This window comes from Temnothorax curvispinosus, unplaced genomic scaffold (assembly GCF_003070985.1).
Source record: "Temnothorax curvispinosus isolate PA1 unplaced genomic scaffold, ASM307098v1 QBEX01013717.1, whole genome shotgun sequence".
NCBI classification, from domain to species: domain Eukaryota; kingdom Metazoa; phylum Arthropoda; class Insecta; order Hymenoptera; family Formicidae; genus Temnothorax; species Temnothorax curvispinosus.
Window position 1 is genome coordinate 353,608 of NW_020223497.1, and position 19,430 is coordinate 373,037.

General features: G+C 32.0%; 1 protein-coding gene across 2 annotated transcripts; it reads right to left on the minus strand.

The window, feature by feature from the left end:
* Window positions 1–14: 14 nt before the first annotated feature.
* Window positions 15–13,509, minus strand: LOC112463852 (transcription factor SPT20 homolog). Of its 2 annotated transcripts, XM_025030484.1 has the most exons (8): window positions 13,268–13,509; window positions 6,309–6,443; window positions 3,957–4,075; window positions 2,141–2,566; window positions 1,653–1,916; window positions 1,046–1,377; window positions 629–809; window positions 15–499 (listed from the first exon to the last, which is right to left on the minus strand). In XM_025030484.1, the coding sequence occupies exons 1-8, from the start codon at window positions 13,305–13,307 to the stop codon at window positions 236–238; spliced, it is 1,761 nt and encodes a 586-aa protein (XP_024886252.1). In that variant the 5' UTR covers window positions 13,308–13,509; the 3' UTR covers window positions 15–235. The 2 variants fall into 2 exon arrangements, with proteins under 2 accessions (XP_024886252.1, XP_024886253.1); XM_025030485.1 differs by lacking the exon at window positions 6,309–6,443.
* Window positions 13,510–19,430: the final 5,921 nt, after the last annotated feature.

Genomic DNA, 19,430 nt, shown 5'->3' on the forward strand with positions numbered 1-19,430 from the left:
AAAACATACTATGTATTATTATTCAACAATAAACGAGGAACGTGTATACTATTTACATTGCCTCTAAAGTATAAACCTACATGCTATATTTTTTATTAATAAAATAAATTATTTATATATATATACAGATAAAAAAATTGTTTAAACTAGACGGGAAGTTGCATCATGGAAACAAGGCAAGTTTCCAGATATTGAACATTGAGCTTGTGAATCTTTGATTAATCTGCTGCTTGACTCAAGAATTATTTATTTCACTTTCCTCCGCGTTGTTTGTACCGTTCTCGTGATTTTTATACGCTGAGAAGAACGCCAAGGCCTTCATCAACTGATAGCTCTTGCTGATGGGTATATTACTGTCGTACAAGTTCTTCGAAGATTTACAGTCTACATAGAACCACCAGTTGCACTTCAGAATCGTTTGATCGAACAACGTCGATTCCGGACACAAGAAACTCTTCATGATCAGGCCGTCGTCCGTCAGTGCGCAAACGTGGAATACCTAATCGGACGAAAATTAATTTCAAGAATTTTTAGAACAGCAAAAACAAATATCGTATAAAATTGGTCAAATAAATACTTTTTTTTAATACAGATTACTTTAATCTAACGTAGTTTTTAAAAGCCTCACCATACATCCCAAATCTTCGTCGGCATAGAGACCTGGGAAATGCTTTTGATCGCCACAATAGAAACTCGTATCCGGCAGATCGACGCGACTTGCGAAATTGTCATCGAAATTCTTGTCATATCCAACGGGATAGTATTCCCGTGGCGCATTCATCACTTTAGTAGCTCCGGAATTATATTTACTGTAAACAAAAACGTTTTAGATTTTTCTTCTCAGTGACTTATCATTATCACATATATTGTCTTGTAATGCATATAAAGTATACGATAAAACATTATACATATATAAGATGTATTAAACGAGATATTCTACACGAAATACGTTTCATTTCCTGTAAAGTAAATGTCTGTATTTTTTTTAAATTAGTTAAATGCCCTGCTTAAAAGATTAGTTAAGTGAAAACGGAAATAAATTTACTTTTTAGGAGGTGCGATTGTAGATGTCGTAGTGGTACTGGTACTTGCAGTGGGTCCCCGTTGCTTTTTAAGAAGCTGTTGTTGTCTTACAAGAATTGCTGCTTCCAGAGCTTCTAGAGTAATATTACTTGCTTCCGCGAGAGCCTTCAAGGAGGTTTCCATCCCTTGGATGGGGGCCAAAGATGGTAAATCGTTGGGCAGTGGCAAAGACTGTCGTTTTTCATTTTGTTGAAGAGGCAGCGATTGACTGGGATCACTTGCAGAAATAGGCTGCAACGAGAGCAACGTCATTTCGTTCACCGAAGCAGCCATCTCGTCGCTCGGCAAAGGCAGCTGTAATAATAACAAAGTAATAATAATATTTAAACTTTACGATCTTCAAATATATCTTTACTGACATCACGCGATTTATTTGCACAAAATATGTTGTGACAGTTTATTGAGCAAGATGTAAAAGTTGAAGTTTAGAAAAGATATATAATTTAAAATGTTTCACTAATTACAACGATAACTATAGTAGTAATAAAATAACAATATTAAATGATGTAAGAGTTATGATGATACAATGAAGTTTTAATAAAATGATTGCTATATAAATACCGTTATACCTGTGCAAAATCATCTTTTGATACTTCGTTATCGGAATCCTGTAACAGAGTGCTACTACCACTGATTCTGTTCGTGAGCTTTGCTGACGACTGCGGCATCGCGATGAAAGGCGGCAAGCCAGCGTTTGCCGAGACTAAATTAGTCGTTGCCTTTGATGACAACGATGTTGGGAGGGCTTCAGCTTCGACCATACCAACTGACGGAATTGCAGCAATGATAGGTAGTTTCGGTATCGTTCCTGCCACCGCTATCATTTGTGGTTGCTGTACCAAGATTCAATCGAATGTATTTTTCACATTTCTCAAAGAGAAATCTTTTCATTGAGATAATAATCAAATAAAATTAGAAATGTGTGCATATATGTCTGATAATGCATATTATTATTTAAATTATTATTTAAATTTAAATTAACAATATTTAATTATTAATTTAATTAAAATAAAAATACAGTATTAAATAAATAATAGATTAAATCAAAATAGATTACCACAATCACTTGGTCCTTCTTGTTTTCTATCGCCATAATCTGCTGCCGTTGTGCGAGCATTTGGTGTTGCTGTTGCTTCTGCTGTTGCTGTATCTTTTGTTGCTGCATCTGTTGCTGTCTCATGGCTTCCTGCTGTTGCAAACGTTGTTGCTTTAATATCTGTAGCGCTAACGCTTCCTGTTGTATTCTCTGCTGCTGCTTTAGCTTGGATTCTTGATGAATTCGTTGGTGATGAAGACGCAGTGCATCTTGCTGCATCGTCGGCATCACTGGTGCCGTTTTAAGAGCTGTTGCGTTCACTATCAGTTTTTGACGTTCAGGCTGCTGGCTCATCGGTCGAGTCGTTCCGATAGGCAACGGCTTGAAGGGCGGTACTACTTGGCGAGTATTGACTGAGCCTGCACGCGTATCATCACGATTGTTTGGCTACAAAAATAGTAGATTTATATTCAGCGTAAAGTAAAAAAAGAATTTTTTAATACCGTTTCTTAAGTCTAATTTTAAGACAGTAAAATAATACAGGGCACACCCAGTTGAGAGCATGAACTTTGCATTTTGTGGAAAGTTACACGACGCTCATTCGTGCATTGCCTGAAGAAATGTCAGTAAAATCGCAACGTGTCATATAAACACGGCACACGAGAATGTATACCGCGCCGGAGCGACATTCACGCACCAGTTGTGACAAGGCCGATATCGGCACTTCGTGTAATCCATATTTTCTTATAGCGATGCAGAAAAACCGATCCATCTTATTCGATCCCCGACCTAGATATTCCCCTCGAGGTGAACAAAGCATCAATAAAGACATTGAATATAATATTTACTGACACTTTTACTTCACTTTTACTGATTGTGTATCTCTAACGCGAAGGGGATTACTGAAACGATTGTAAACTGATACAATCGCTTCAGTAATCCTTTTTGCGTTAAAGATACACAATCAGTAAAAGTGGAGTAAAAGTGTCAGTAAATATTATATTTGCATACAAGCAATACCGTTTCAAAATTAACGTAAACCGCAGTAATACAAGCACAAATTTAATTTGACACAAAATTTTAATCGTTATATTTAATTATAAATCTTTTAGTCAAATTATCAGTATGTAATAATAAAAATTTTACGATAAATTAAATTTCTTCGAGCAAAATGTCGGTTGCGATATAATAAATGCATTAGACACTTTCCTCAAAGCGGCTACGAAATGAAAAGTTAGTGACGGTTATTATATTATATAGAACATAATCCTATGATTATTATTGATCGTTATATACATCACGAGGCGAGATCAAGAAGCTGCCTCGAGAGCAGATGCAATTAGATTGCACACTGTGGAATGGTCAAAGCGGATTTCCAGAGGGGATATTGCCTCTATGAATAACGAGTGAACGCTTTCGCGCTGATCTCTGTCTGCATTGGACTTTCCATGAGCCGATTTGAGTGTGGTTATCGTCGTGATACCTATCGCCGCGTACAGGATGTTCAGCCCGAAAGTATCGTGTAAGCGAACATGTTAAGATTACTGTCGTATAGAGACTACAGAGTATAGAGAGCCTTAGGGCAGGAAGGAAAGTAGCAAATACAAGAAATAAATGCAAAACAAGCGTTAAGCGAAAGTAAAATCGTCATCCTATTTATTCAGTTCATTTGATCGGTCTTTCACGTATATTGTTGTATAGAGATATTATTCATACAAGTATAATATATAATACACATATATATAATTTTTATATTTTGATACTATATTCTAAATGTCTTACTTGCCTACATAATTGGATGAGCAAAATCTGATTGGTCTAGAACTTTTTTACTTACCGTATTCAAAGGATTAAATGCAAGCCCATTAACTCTGTTCGGTTGCACGCTTCTTCTTTTTGCACTTTCCAAATTGGAGAGCGATTGGCTAAAGCCTAGCTCGTCTCCAATGGAAAATCCTGTAACCAAGTAAAATTAAATAAATTTGATTAATTATAAGCATTACACGCAAAATGGAGGGCTTAAATTTTTTAAAATAATTTTGTGAGAAGAGAGCAATAGACAATTTAATTTATTTACAAAGAGAAGGAGACAGTGCTATTGTAGAAAGCTTCCTATAAGTGTGTTAAGAGAATAGAGACGCGTAGTAAAGCGTAGGTACATGTGAAGAGTCACAGTCAATATAAAAGTAGTAGCTTTTTCAGAACCATTTCCACCAATCTTCTTTTCTCCTATTGTCTATTATTTTTTTTTGTAATTATATTTATATAGTCATGTATATATAATTCAGTAGAATTTTATACATTTTTCACACAATGCTTTATATTTGTTTTTATTACATTAAAAGACTTGTATTTATAAAAACCACAGGTTTTCGAAATCTCTTTGTTATCGTATCTTTATTTACGCCAATACAGTGTCTATATTAGCTAACACTAGCACATATAATAATTGCTCAAATGAAACGCCAGTAAACTGGCAGCTGTTGAGGTTGGTAGATATTGTGCAAAAAAGATGTTGCGTCATTTTAACGCCTGGTGGGCTCATTTTTACTATCGACATTTGATCCTCAGCCGCATGCATTAAATACAAATCGTGTCCCCGTCGAAAAGGTCTTCTTTGAAACGAAGATGTATGATGGATAGCTACGCAATAACTGGACCAGGTCAAGGAAGATGAATAAATCATTATATACTTGTCACTGCGTCTTTAAAGACGAAACCGCGATATCGGTCAGAGGGTAGCATTCAATGCGAGTTGCATCCACAGGTTAAGCCATTACATATTGTGCCTATACAGGCCAATAGCTTATTTCGTAATAATCTTGTTAATAACGCTGTTGCAATTTCCGATATTAAAGCAGTTAACTTATACGTAAATCTTACTTGCAAGAGTTTGTTAAGATTAAAATTAATTACGTAATGGTAAAAGATTAAAGTCGTAAGATATTCTCGAAATATATAACAATACACGAAGTGTAAAACTGTTTTCAGTATTTATAATAATTACAGAAAATAGAAAAGCGTAAATAAGAACGTTGTAGTTCGACTTGCTGTCAAGTTATGACATCTCGATCGTTATATCACTTAAATGTACTTGTCACATCTTTCCGACCGAAACTTTATGTAACGATTGCACGCGATTGGATGTATTTTCCGGTAGTGACACGATAAACGCATCCATCAGCACGCACGCAAATAGCATACGGGGTGGGTGAAAATTTTGACGTAACACTTAAATCGCCTTGTTTCTCAATCGTTTGGAGAATATGTATATATATGCAATATATATAAATATTTATAGATATAAATATTTATGAACACGTGAACCGGTAACTATCGGTAAACACTTAATGAAGTGCTTAAAGCAGGTCACGTATAATTTAGAAATCTATGAACATTTGCATTTATTATGCACAAACGTTTCTTTCATGATGTGTGAAAGATGGGTATATCTGAGCAAAGTTTGTTTCACCTATAAACGTTCATTTAACTTGTTACGTGATAAGAATCTTAATTTGTTATTGAAAAGTTTTCATTGCAAACAGTTTTTCTGTAAATAGGACGATCAACATGTTACAAAATCTCTTCACAGTGAATTGGCAAAACAATTTACGCAACGTACAAAAAGGTCGAATGTGCAATTCATCTTTTATTTAAAAACGATAAATATCAAAGGAAGATATGTCAAGGAAAAAACATTTCGACTAGCAATACAAGGACATTAATATACATTTTAATATTAAGTTAAACTGAATTTTAATAAACTTAATTAATATATATTAAATTACTTACTAGTGCTTTAAGCTAAACTCAATTCATTTAATATATAATTTAAATTTAAACTTTTACAAAAGATATCTCATAAAATGGTTTACTATATAATTTACCTCTATGAATGTACCAATAGATTTTGTAATTAAAAACATGTATTTAATAAAATTTAATTTCTTTTTAACGAATTAAATATTCTTAAGAAGGGTTTACTATTCAAAGAGTTCTTTGTCAATTTCCTTAACGTAAATTTAAGACGCGGATATAAACGGGATTTGGTCGATTGATTCGGTTCACGCGATAATTATATCTTCTCAAGGTTATTCGTTTTCTCTACAATCTCCAATATGAAATTAATCGACCGAGCCAGATCGATAAACACGATTATTGGCGATCGCTCCCATCATATTCAACTCACCCAGGCCGACGTAACCCTTTACACCTCCGAGATTTCTGACACGGAAGAGACCGGACTTTTTGAAAGCGCAGTTTAGAACAAAACCAAAGTCCGATTGAAACACGCACGTGCCTAGCGCCTCTCGCCACGTACATCCTGCAAGCAAAACCGGAAGAAACAAAGCCATGGATCGTTTCTCTGATCCAGCGAATCCGAAAGAATGATCTGCGTGATTCGTTATGCTCCGAGGTGAATACAGTTTTATGAGTCTTGAAGTATCAATTGTTTAAAGCTGCATGTTATATTAATGATGTCTATCAAGCTCTTACATGCATTTACGTATACATTTTCGATTATGGAAATTTGATTTTAGTTTGCAACTTTTGTTGTAAACTATTTATAAATATATGAATAAATTGTAAACAAATATTCCTAAGAAATGGTTATTATTTTGTATCAGATTGAATTGATTCAAATTGTTAAATGTCATTATTATAACTAAAATAATAATACAATGATACTACTGTAAAATTTAGGTAAATATAGTTTTACAGTGATATATTAAATAATGATCAGAAACAATATTTTAATCAGAATTGATTGTTAAAAGCAAATGTTGAATAATCAAGGTATATGCTTATACATATATGAATGACATATTTGCGTATTCTGTGCTATTGATTCTCCGTCGCCTGTCAATGTCACGTTTTCAGAAGATATGCTTCCATGTATACAATATTTGCTTAGCAATCAAATAAATAAACTCAAAGAAGATTAATGTTAATATTGGTATTAATCCTTGAAAGTATGTAAAAAAGCTATTACTATAATCCGCAATCTTTTTTATATGATTTATGCACATGTAAACTTTTTAAAATAAATTTCATTAATAATTTAATGCTATAACATACGCAGATATTAAAATAATTTTTAAAATATTTTTATCGCGTACTATAAATTGTTAGTTTCTAATAATGCTTTTTAATTACTAAACAATTATTTATATTCAATAATGTAAAAATTGTGTATCAATCGTATTGTAGACAAATCGAAAGTAACTCTATGAAACCTTTACTTTCCAATCTCCTTTCTCGAAGATTATTGTAAAGATAAATAGCCTTGTCACCGTAACTATCACGACAAAAAAAATAATAGTGATTTATGTCTACGTGTTTTCTCTTTGTTTAGATATTGCCATAAAGAGCTGTGGGCCAAATGCCATTAAATTACCTATCAAAGCAACCTTCACTTTGTAGCAGTTTCTATTTTCAATGATATTACTCTCCGTTAGTAGAAAAAACTCTTAATGATGATATATCATGCCTCACAAATTTTAAAGGCAATTACTTTCTCATTTAGATCCATTTCTTATCTATCTACACTCATTGTGATGATGATTATAGAATGACTATAATAACGCGGCGATTATATTACTTTTCACTTATGTTAAAATAATCTATGCGTATCGAGTAAGTACGCGTTTTGCAAGAATTTGATTCTCTTCTTTGCGGAACGAGTATTTCGTGAACTTCGTGAAAGGTATTTCCGGAATTTGTTTAAGGAATATTTGCCGGATCTGAAGCGTGCCGTTGGGCCATAGCCTAGTGACCCACTTGAAACCTGACTAAACGCCCTGGCGTTGACCGAGCACCATGTGTTCCATGGTTTCCATGTGGCCCAACTGCTTTCTTATCGATCCACAAATTTATGAGACTTCTTCTCGAATTTCCGACTTTCGACTGATGCATTCATCAGACTTGGATACATCGCAAGTATTTACAAATCGCTTTTAACTTCAATATCAAAGCCAACATAACATTACATTCATCCACCGGAAATTGAAAAATTTTCGCCATCAGACAATTAATTTGTGAGAAAGAACATTGTAAAAATAATAATTAACTTATTCGTTATGAAATGTTATTCGCAGACTAGAGAAAACTGACAGCTGAGATCTTTTTTCTTGATTAAAAACAACCGGATGAGAAATAACAAAACTTTGAGAAAGAAATTATATAGACGGCTCAAGACGAAGAAGAACACAAATTGTCATTGATAAAAATAAAATTAATAATTAACAGAGCATTATTATTGTAATTAACTGTTTCGTCATCTCTACTGATGAATTTCCTTATAGGTAATAAGGAAATATAGTCAAATAAGGTATATTTGACTATAAGTATATAGTCAAAGAGAATCGGTACACTGTTCTTGCTTCGGATTTATTATACAATCGCGTATTGCACTATGACGTACGAAAGTCGGCGAAACGAGTGGCGTTTCGTAATGTAAGAAATTATCTCTGAATAGAAATTTTACCGTTCCAGTCCGATAAACGGATGTAAACCCCTTTTTTCTAGAGCACTACTGGTAATGACACGTCGCGTGTGTGTCATTCGTGATAGTGAAAAGCAAAAGAAATCAAAGCCGGGAAATTTCACCGTGATTCGTGATAAATTAGGTGCTATCCGATCACATTAGTTATATTCAAAACAGCATTTACGGTTGAACGCATATGTAGGTTTATTAATTTATATTTACATACACCGATATAATAAAAAAAAATAAAATGTTATTATGTATGTGTACAATTCAATTTAATATAACTATGCTTGATAGAACGAATACCAACAAGATACATTACTCATCTTGCTGCACAAATAAATGATAAATATTTTAGCAAAATCAATTCTTTTATCAAAGAAACTTGTTTTACAATATGCTTTAGACCAAAAATGGCAAATAGCGTTTTTTGGCAAAACGACGATGATGATAAATTCACACATCTGTGGTACAGATCTCGCACGTACATACTTTCACTGTTTCGCTTTTGAGAGATGCCTGATGTAACAGAGTCACGATATGATTCTTAAGAGTTATATTAGGTTCTACGAACGACGGCAAAATTCACTTTTCTTAACCGGGATTCTCATCATTGAACGACATAACAATGATCGTGTACGGGCGAACTGTGTAATACTTTTCTAAGGCTGGCCTTCACCTTGACCGCCGGCTGCTTCGATAATATTACTATTATTATCTTTACTCTATCAGCGGATTACAGAGAGAAAGAAAGAAAATCAATGCCATCAACGTTTAGAAACTAACGCCAGTCTCTCCTCTCGCAGACACCAACAATTGTCGACGATAAAATAAACATCCAACGATCCATTAAATTGTATATAATGATTTGTCGAACGCGATCATTAATCAAAGCAAAATCGCTCAAATAAGGGAAAGTAGAGCACATTTCTTCGCGAAATGTATTCTGACGTATTGTGACGTTTATTATTTTGAAGGAAAATAAAGTAATTTGTAATCTAAAATAAATTGCACAGATATTATTATTATCACATAAATTATTAGGTACAAAACATTTTTTATACAAGGTATCAGATTTGAGATAATAAAATGACGATTAAAAAAAATAAATTTTATCTGACAATTATAAATTTAATAAATGACTAACGTCGACTTAACGAGAGCGGCATTGTTGGACGCAACTAAATAGAAAGTATGCGCACAGATGACATTTACATAGACAGGTTGGCCTGATTCCCCAAATACGCATCCCGTGAATCTCGGTAAAAGGATTATCGACAGAAGCAACTGGTCATTCTTTCAAGGTAGCCTAATTTTTCACTGGACACGTCGTCAATGCAAAGTCATTCAAAACGGTACATTCTCCTATTTTCGTGTCACGTATTGCTTTATTGAGCTTGAAGAAATAGATTGCATACGTAATTATAGTTATTGTTTACAAATAAATTAATCCTGGCAATATATAACGATCTTAATATTTTAAAATATATGAGATTGCGTACATTTAAAGTCAATTGTGACGCGCATCTTAAAAGCATTTAATTAAGGTCAAATAAATAAAATTTATTCGGAACAGATTTAGTAAATCAAATCAGATTTCCTTAACGGATCTGCAGTTTGGTAAAAGTAGCGACCGGTTAATTTAGCAGTTAGTCAATACAGGAATAATTAACCTCGATACAACTTATTATCTATAAAAAAAAGTATATTTCACTTTAACGCCAAATTCTGAGCCTAGCAAACTTGTGTTATAGTTACTTTTCAGTTCATAATAATGCAGACACAAGTACGACAGTCGTTTTTTCGATAATCGTGGGTGAAAGCTTTTGCGCATCTTATTTAATTATGCGTCACATCCGTTGACAAGTTATAAGTTTATATCAAAAATAAGGTTTGCATGCTGCGATATCACAGGAACTTCAACAAATACGCATACCTCTTTCTCTTCTTTTTTACTTTTGTAAAAATAATACACAATTATATAGTTGAAGAAGCGAAGCCGACTTTGATTCCTTTCTCCTGGATCACTTTCGATGACGATCATCTAGCGATCAAAATTGCATACTTTCGTCGATGTCCTGCTTTATTTTTTCCACTCTACATTTCGCGACGCGTGCACCCAATCTTTTCGCACTTTCTATCCTGCATCACTGAGCAAATCAATGACCATACTTTTCTCAATGCGGTAATTTTTAACCGCCTACGCGTTACGCATATTGTTGTACGTAAGGAACGTTTTGTTATATGAACTTGTTATCGAAACATATGTAATTTTATGATGCTGTCAGGAAATCAAATAATATTTAAGCTTTTCTTTAATTATTGAAAAAAAATAATATTGTTGGAAATTATTAATTCTACAAATAAAATTCTAATAATAATTTAAAAAATACACAAAATAATCATGTGTATTTGTATAACAATAAAAAAATAAAAGAATAATACAAAAAAGTTATATGTGCAAATTTTTGCAATTTCTTGGATCAAATATTTTATCGTCTTATTTATGTATAATAATATCCTGTCCTAAATATTACCATCAATAATCAATTTATCGAAAGTTTTTAAATTACAATGTACATATTTATTTTAGTAAATAAAGTAATGAGCTGCAAAACAAACTTTATATTTTCAAGGTGTTATTAAGCCTATTTGAGCAATGTACACGCACAAAAGAATAAATTGGTTAACGTAGCGAGAGCCACGGTTAATTATACAGTTTCATCATTTTTATTTACACATTATGTACACATATTTATAGATATACGATATGTACACCGACTCGTTTCAATAACTTCCTTTAAAATTTAATTTGCAATTACATGTATTTAACCAAGAAGATTCTATTATATCTCTAACGTATATAAAAATACACTTTTTTAACATGCTTACTTTATACAATTTTAATAAAAATACTATAAAATACAGCTACTATGCTAGAATTACTACTTACAAGTATTTTGATTGGCTCTATTTATTCTAGAAAACAGATTATATTATTTATAAAAAAATGTTTTCATTATCTTTTTTCAAAAACACGATTTTGGTTAGAGAACTGCGTCTTTTTGCAAAAGTATTAAAAGTTTCCGTATAAAAATAGGTTAAAATATTTTAGAAAAGAGATTTCCACTGATCCTGACGCATCATGACGCATAATAATGCATCGAGTGCAACGGACTACCTGTATCAACCTGCGAGAAGTCCGACTGCTTTTCACAATGCGTAACCATCACAGTCACGCTCAGATCATTGCAAACAGTAGCGTGAAATTACGGAAAATGATATATTTTTACACAACTCACGTATCTAAGTAGGATATATGAATTTTCCGCGAAGTATAAAATGCCTGCTTACTGTAACGTTGTAAACAAAGGCCTATTATGTACAAATGCACTTTGTCACAGAACGAGAAATTTCTTCGCTAAAGAGAAACAAGACCATTAGTAGAGTAAGAAAGAGATACGCTGATTAATTGATCGATTTACAGCGTGAAACGTGCAGTCAAGTCAAGAATAATGTACAGACGTCGAAGTCGATAGCACAGAATAAAAATTATGCAGTTCATACAAGGCGCAATAAAAATGAGAGAAAGGCCCAACAAATGAAATCGTGTAAAAAATGCCGACGGTTTTTGCGATCGGCTTTCAAATTCGACTCTACTGCAAATCGTTCATTTAAAACTTTATTATAACATATCTGAATATTGCATTAAATACTAATTATATTCTTTAGTGACCAGTAGAAAATCAATATGTCATTTTAATGGTATTAAAATGTTTCTTTTAACAACTGACAATGAGAATGTATTTTATGACAATTTACTTCAAAATAAAGTTTAATTAAAAGATTTTTTTATTGATTATTGAAAGATTAACACAATTAATATCAAAGTATTAAACATTTTTTTATTTTAAAAACACGATTGAATAGGGAAATTTGAAAACCGATACTTATAAATGTTAAAAGAAATATTTGATAATAGTTTACGTTTATGTGTATCGAGAATGCATTTATAGCGCGATTGTCCTATTCTATTATGGCACAAGAATTAATTCTTATGTTGCAAAATTGACGGCATATAGATGTGCATCTTAAGCTCTGCGCTTATTTGACATATACAATATATATTTTTCAGATTAACTTTACTACACAATTGCATGAATACAAATATTCCACAAAACTGTCAATCAAAGCAATGCATTAACGTATAGATATCAATAAGCGAGAAATAACCGGATGCACAACATGCACATCGATAGCCACTGTCTGTTCTGCATTTTACGCATCTTGCGCGGTAGAAGTAGCGCAGCTGGATGGTTTTCCATCTGTGACGTTTACCTCGATAAAAATTTTAATTTTGCACTTAAAATTAATTTGAAATTTAGTTAATAAATCACATAACATTGATTTAAATATTGCAATGCAAGAATGAAAAAATAAACTTAAATTGCTAAAATTGATTCAAAATTTCTCGAAACAGTTTTATATAATTTAATAAATAATCTAATAATTTGATAAAGATTTATAAAAATTATATTCTTTCTTCTTTTTTTTTCGTAAAAGTACGAGCATAAATAGCATATTTTTTAATAAATCAACAAAAAGAAAAATAAAGAACCAGCCACGCCATTTCTTGAAAAAAGAAACAAATTACTTACCGACGACCACGAAGAGGAATAATGTAGTGGCGATTTTCATTCTCGATCCAGTTTTGATTATCACTATCCTAAATGATCTCAAAGAGTCGTCGATCCTCGCGAGACGATCCTGAGAATCGTTAGGAACGAGGGATAAAGTAACAAGCGCAAGGATTATCGCGAAAATAATTTGCTTGCAGGTTGAGCGAATCTTTACTATATAGGAACGATCAACGACTACCGGTGAAAAACGTGCGGCAAGCTACTCGATCTCGCGGATACTAATAGTACATGGACATGCTCGACAAAGGCGAGCACGCGGGGCACTTTCAGACTTCATCTGGCTTTCAGGGCCGAGCCACACAAGTCCTGGGACTTTACACTCTCTGATATCCCCTCTCATACACGGAGGACATCTCATCCAATATAATATTCTAAAATTGAAATTTTGTAATCGATGCATTTTCTAAACTTGACAATATATGTTTTCTTAATTTGTAGTGATGAAACATACATGTGATCGATTACTCTAAAAATTACTTTTTAACTTTAGTATTTATCTCTTGTTATTTATTTTGTGTGTTTTTAAATTATACGTTTATTTTAATTTTAAATTAAAATAAAATCTGCATACTACACTCGTAAATTTAATATTTAAGAATGCCATATAACTTCTTTTAAATTTAAAATTAACTTTCAAAACTTTTCTTAATTTATTATGATACAAAAAGCAATGTTCAAAGTATATAATACAATATTCAAAGGAATTGATTTTATTATTATACAACATTATATCAAAGTTATTTAGTAATCACTACTTAACTATTCTTTTTATCTCATGAGATATTAACAAATGAAAAAATTTGAAAAATTTTTTGAGAGACACTTAACACTTTATTTCTCATATTTGTTTTCTTTTTTCTTTTTATTTTTCATTCAATTGTTTATTTAATTACATCTCTTCCGTAAAAGCATAATCTTATTATATATAATTTAAAACATCGGTTTTTATTACATATCATTATGTGTAAAATTTAAAAATTTTACTAAAATAAAATAAAAAGTTAAACAATTATGTTTTAAATATCAATGGAGATTTCTTGTAAAAACAAGCCGTCCCTGCGTGCCCCACCACGTTTTCACTGAGAACGGTCCGCTCACGGAACAAGTCCGATGCACGGTTGCGAGTTAATCTTGGCGAGGTGCCGGTGACCCACTCGGACGAAACGATAACGGGACCGACATGCGTCCATTTAAAGACAACCAAATCGACCATGATGGCTGAACATTTGAAAAATAGAAAAATATTCAGAAAGTTTATTGTTTCTGAAAACAAATTGCACCTAGATACAACAGTGGTTTTTGAACGAGAGAGAGAGAGAGAGAGAGAGAGAGAGAGAGAGAGAGAAAGAGTTCTATTTAATAAGTTTAAATTTATTATATTGTATTGTAAAAGAATTTAAAAGTATACTTTTGTAGATATATTTTAAAATACAATTAAAAACGATAAATTTATTTTGTTATATATAGCCCATATAGTGTAAAATTCTTCAGTTCCTTATGATATTATTTTAGAAGCTTGAAATATAAACTACAAGAATCACTGCATCAGGAAAAAAAGCCGAAGATCTATATGTGCTAAAGAGATAAAAATTACGCACATAAAATAGTTATAAAAATATTAAAATTAAGAAATAAAGCTGAAGCATACCTACATGTGTGCTGGATCTTATTTCTAATTTTCAGTCGCAAATCTCAAGTGAAACAAAATCAAAAACCAACCGACCCTGCACAGACGATTACGTAACACACATTGTTGCGTTGATTTTCCGGCAAAATTGCACTGCACATTCGGTGTAGGGGAAATAGAAAAGGAGTTCGATGGGAAGATTAAACACCTCGTTCGTGACTGGTGTGAATTACACATCGACGGTTGCGTTCGAGAGAGAGGGAGGCATGTTTCGTTGGATACAGCATGCACTTTCATCCAACCGTTTCAATTCTAGAAGCTACTAGTGCATAATGCACTTGACCATGCAAAAGCCGAGAGTGGGTCAAGGTTTAATTACGATTGAGCTTTATTATTTTATGGAGCGTCAAATTATATTCGTCGGAATTTTAATTATTTTAATAATTCTTATTATACGAGTAATATCGCTCTCTATTAAATCATGCTGTAATAAGAATATTCTGCCCAAAGATGCAACAATAGAAAGTATGTCCACAGTTTAAAAGACTGACAGTTTTCAGTTAAGAGTTTTGGAAAGTAATATTTCGTGCATTAATAAAGAATCTATTGATTAATTAATCAATTTTGAAGACACAAAAACTTTTCTTTATTAAAAATACAAGTAACATGTATACTTAAAGTAATGAAACCAAATTATCGACAAGAAGTTTGATATATTCTGCATTAATTTAATGCATTAATGTCCATATATATAAATAAAATTTTTAGTTTGCAATATTTGAAAACTCTATTTATTTACTATTATTTCATTATTATTTTTTTACTTAGAAGACCGGGTAATCTTACTTCATGATTTATGAATTCAATGCTTGCAAGATTTTGCAAATATTAATTACAAACATTATAATAATAATTATTATTTTGGTTTGTAGTAAAAAGTTTCTTTCAGTTGTAAGAAAACTTGTATTTTTCTGTCTGCTGTTGTTCCTTAAGTTTACGTAATTTATTCTGTAAATATTCAGATTTGGATCTTTTTTATCAGCTTTGTTTGTATATATGTGTTGAAATGTTATATTCTGAATCATTCAACACACGGTGTTTGACGTAATAATTTTAAAGTAGCTTCAAGCTTCTTATTTTCTTCTCGGATCATCTTCACCGTATTCTGAATATAATTGCTCCGTATCTCTAATGCAGTTTTCTCATTACTAATAATTCTCAATTTCTTCTGCATTTCTGCATGCTTCCGATCAAAGTTTTTTATCACTTTATACTGCTTTTCTTTTATGAGTGTCAAAAACTTTATTTCTGTTTGTAATGATTTCCTTTCCACATTACGTGAAAGCTTTATATCTGACTTTACTATCTCGTCGAGGTCATGTTTTATCCTTCTTAGTCGTGCTGGCAGTTGTTTTTCTTCAAATTCCTCTGGGTTTTTGAACTTTTTAATATTCGGCACTTCTTTTAATAAGACATGATCCTCAAAGTTTTGGGTTAAAAAACTATAGTTGTAATTATTACTTAATAACTGTTTTTTCTGCTGAAGAACCTCTATTTTATTTTTTAATTCTTGTAACGCTGATGGATTAGAAAATTCCTTAAAATCAGATTTCTCTTTTGTATTTTTAACGTCATCATCTTCCGAAACATCGTATTGTATTGTACAACTCTCAGTTGTCTCTTCGTACTCGATTGGAATCTATTGAAAGCAATGAAAGCAATACAATTTAATTAATTATACTTTTTTACATGATTGTGTAAAACTGGAATATAAAATTAAATTCTATAACTTCTAAGAAAGATACTAAACTTAAATAAAATTAACTCTTACAGAAAATAATATATTATTGTAATATAGTCATACTAATAAATTATTTATTAAAAAATTAGAAATTAAAAACTATAAAAATTAAAATTATTAAATAAGGACAGATAGATAAGAAACAAACGTAGTAATAAAAAATAATGAAAGTTACAATTATATAGTTTAAAGTAATATTGTCATTTCTTCTGCTAAATTGCTAAACTTGAGATATGTGTTATCGGTAAACAATATATAATGTCATACTTAATTATTTATAATAAATTATTTATAAAAAAAAACTATAATCTCTATAAAAAAAACAAAGTGATACTGTTTTGTATAATTATCACTTAATAATTACCTTTTCTGCTGGTAACAACTTTACTTTCTTTTCAAATACTTGTAATACTGATGGTACCTTTGAATTACAATGTTCCTCAAAATCTGATATTCCATTCGCGTTTGAAACGTTCTTATCTTTTCCCAAAGTGTCATATTGCACTATTTGTTTTTCGGTTGTCTGTTCGTACGCGATTGAAATATCCTGAAAGAAGTACAATTTAATTAATTGCATTTCTTTTCTTAATTATGTAATGCAGAAGCATATAACTAAATTTTATAACACTTCAGAAAGATATTATACTTAAATGAAAATAACATATTTATAGAAAATAATATATTACTGTTATACAGATACTTATAAATAATTCATGAAACTGTTGGAACTGTAAAAAACTGTAAAAAAGTCAAACAATACTATTTAGTAATTTTCACTCTATATAACTATTGTTTTCGCTGCAGGAGCTGTACCTTCTTTTCAAACTCTTGTGACGCTAGTGGTACCTCAGGATTACGGTATTCCACAAAATCTGTCGTATTTTGAACGCCCTCATCTTTATACGAACTGTCACATTGCGTTATATGTTTCTCAGCTGTCTGTTCGCACGCGATTAAAATATCCTGAAAGCAGTAAAATTTAATTAATTATAACATTGCTCTTTTTAATTGTGTAATGCAGGAGCATAGAATTCAATTCCACAACTTTTAAGAAAGATATTATACTCGATAATATAATTAATATTTACAGATAATAATGTTACACTAATATTGTTGCAGATAAAATGTTCATAAAAGTTTAAAGTCTGTAAAAACTACGAAGATGCTGCTTTGTCGTTATTATACTTAATAAGCTATTAATTTCGCTGTAGGAGCTCTACTTATTTCGCTATAGGAGCTCTATTTTAGATCCACGTATCATCTTTTGAATCGCTAATGCTGCTAGATGCTGTAATACCTGTCGATTACTACAATCCTCAAAATCTGGCACTTGTTTCGTACTTGGAACGTCTTCATTTTTTTTCGAAGTATCATATCCTTTTGTATAGCTCTCAGCTGTATCGTCGAAATCAATTGAGGTACACTGAAAGCAGTAAAATTTAATTAATTACATTGCTCTTCTTAATTATGTAATGCAGAAGCATAGAACTAAATTTTATAACACTTTAGAAAAATATTAGGGAGAGTCCGGGAGACTTGACCATAGAGGAGAGTTGAACCACTTCAAATATCTCGTTCAAATTTTGAACAAAGAGCTCAATCCAAGCACGTGACAACATGACGCTTGGTAGTGCGTTTCGACTGTGAGTGAGACAAACGTGTTTTAACGTGCTCGGATTGAGCTCTTTGTTCAAAATTTGGACAAGATATTTGAAGTGGTCCAACTCTCCTCTATGATCAAGTCTCCCGGACTCCCCTTATACTTAAATAAAAATAACATATTCATAGAAAATAATATATTACTGTTATATAGATACTGATAAGTAATTCGTGAAAATGCTGGAAACTGTAAAAAATCAAACAATACTATTTAGTAATTTTCATCCTATAACTATCGTTTTCGCTCTAGGAGCTCTACTTTCTTTTCAAACTCTTGTAACGCTGGTGATACTTCTGGATTACTGTATTCCTTAAAATTTGGCACTTCTTTTGTATTTGGGATATCCTTCACGATCACCGAGCTCTTGTGATCCGGCAGCAGAGATGGTGGATTCTGCAACACCTCTCTGCCGTGATGGTCCCTCTCGAGGCTGCCGGTCAGCTCGCTCTTGCTCAATAACGACTTATTGTGGCTCGACTGCTGTACTTGCATGAAAGCACTTATTATTCTATCTTAAAAAATGGCTTTATCATAGGAGTCGCCAAAATTCCTTTTAAGGGCTTTCATTTTAACCCAAGACGAAGCTTTTCACAAAGTTTCATCGAAATCGGAGGGGAGCCGTTTTCGGAACTTTATCCGCAAAATCAATGCGATGAGTTTCTTTTGTCCACTCAATTCTTTAATCTTTTTTTTTATTTAGGGCCTTTACTTTATCCTCGGCAGCGTTTGAAATAGAAAATACTCAATAATTTAAGACAAACTCATTTAACTTGACGGGTATTTTTAAAATAAAAATTTGGTGACAATTCTTGAATCGCAGGATCAAGTAGTTGCTCGTAGGTCACTTTTTTACAGTAGCGAGTGAGAGCCCGAACATTTATTCCAAAGTCTAACGCTGTTTTTACGAAAAGATTCTTGCTCAATTTTTATTCTTTTAATCGCTCTAAATATAATTTTATTAGATATGTCTACCTTATCCGTCTTAAGGAAAGTCTTTCTTTTGTAGTTACGCACCATTATCTATTTATAAAAG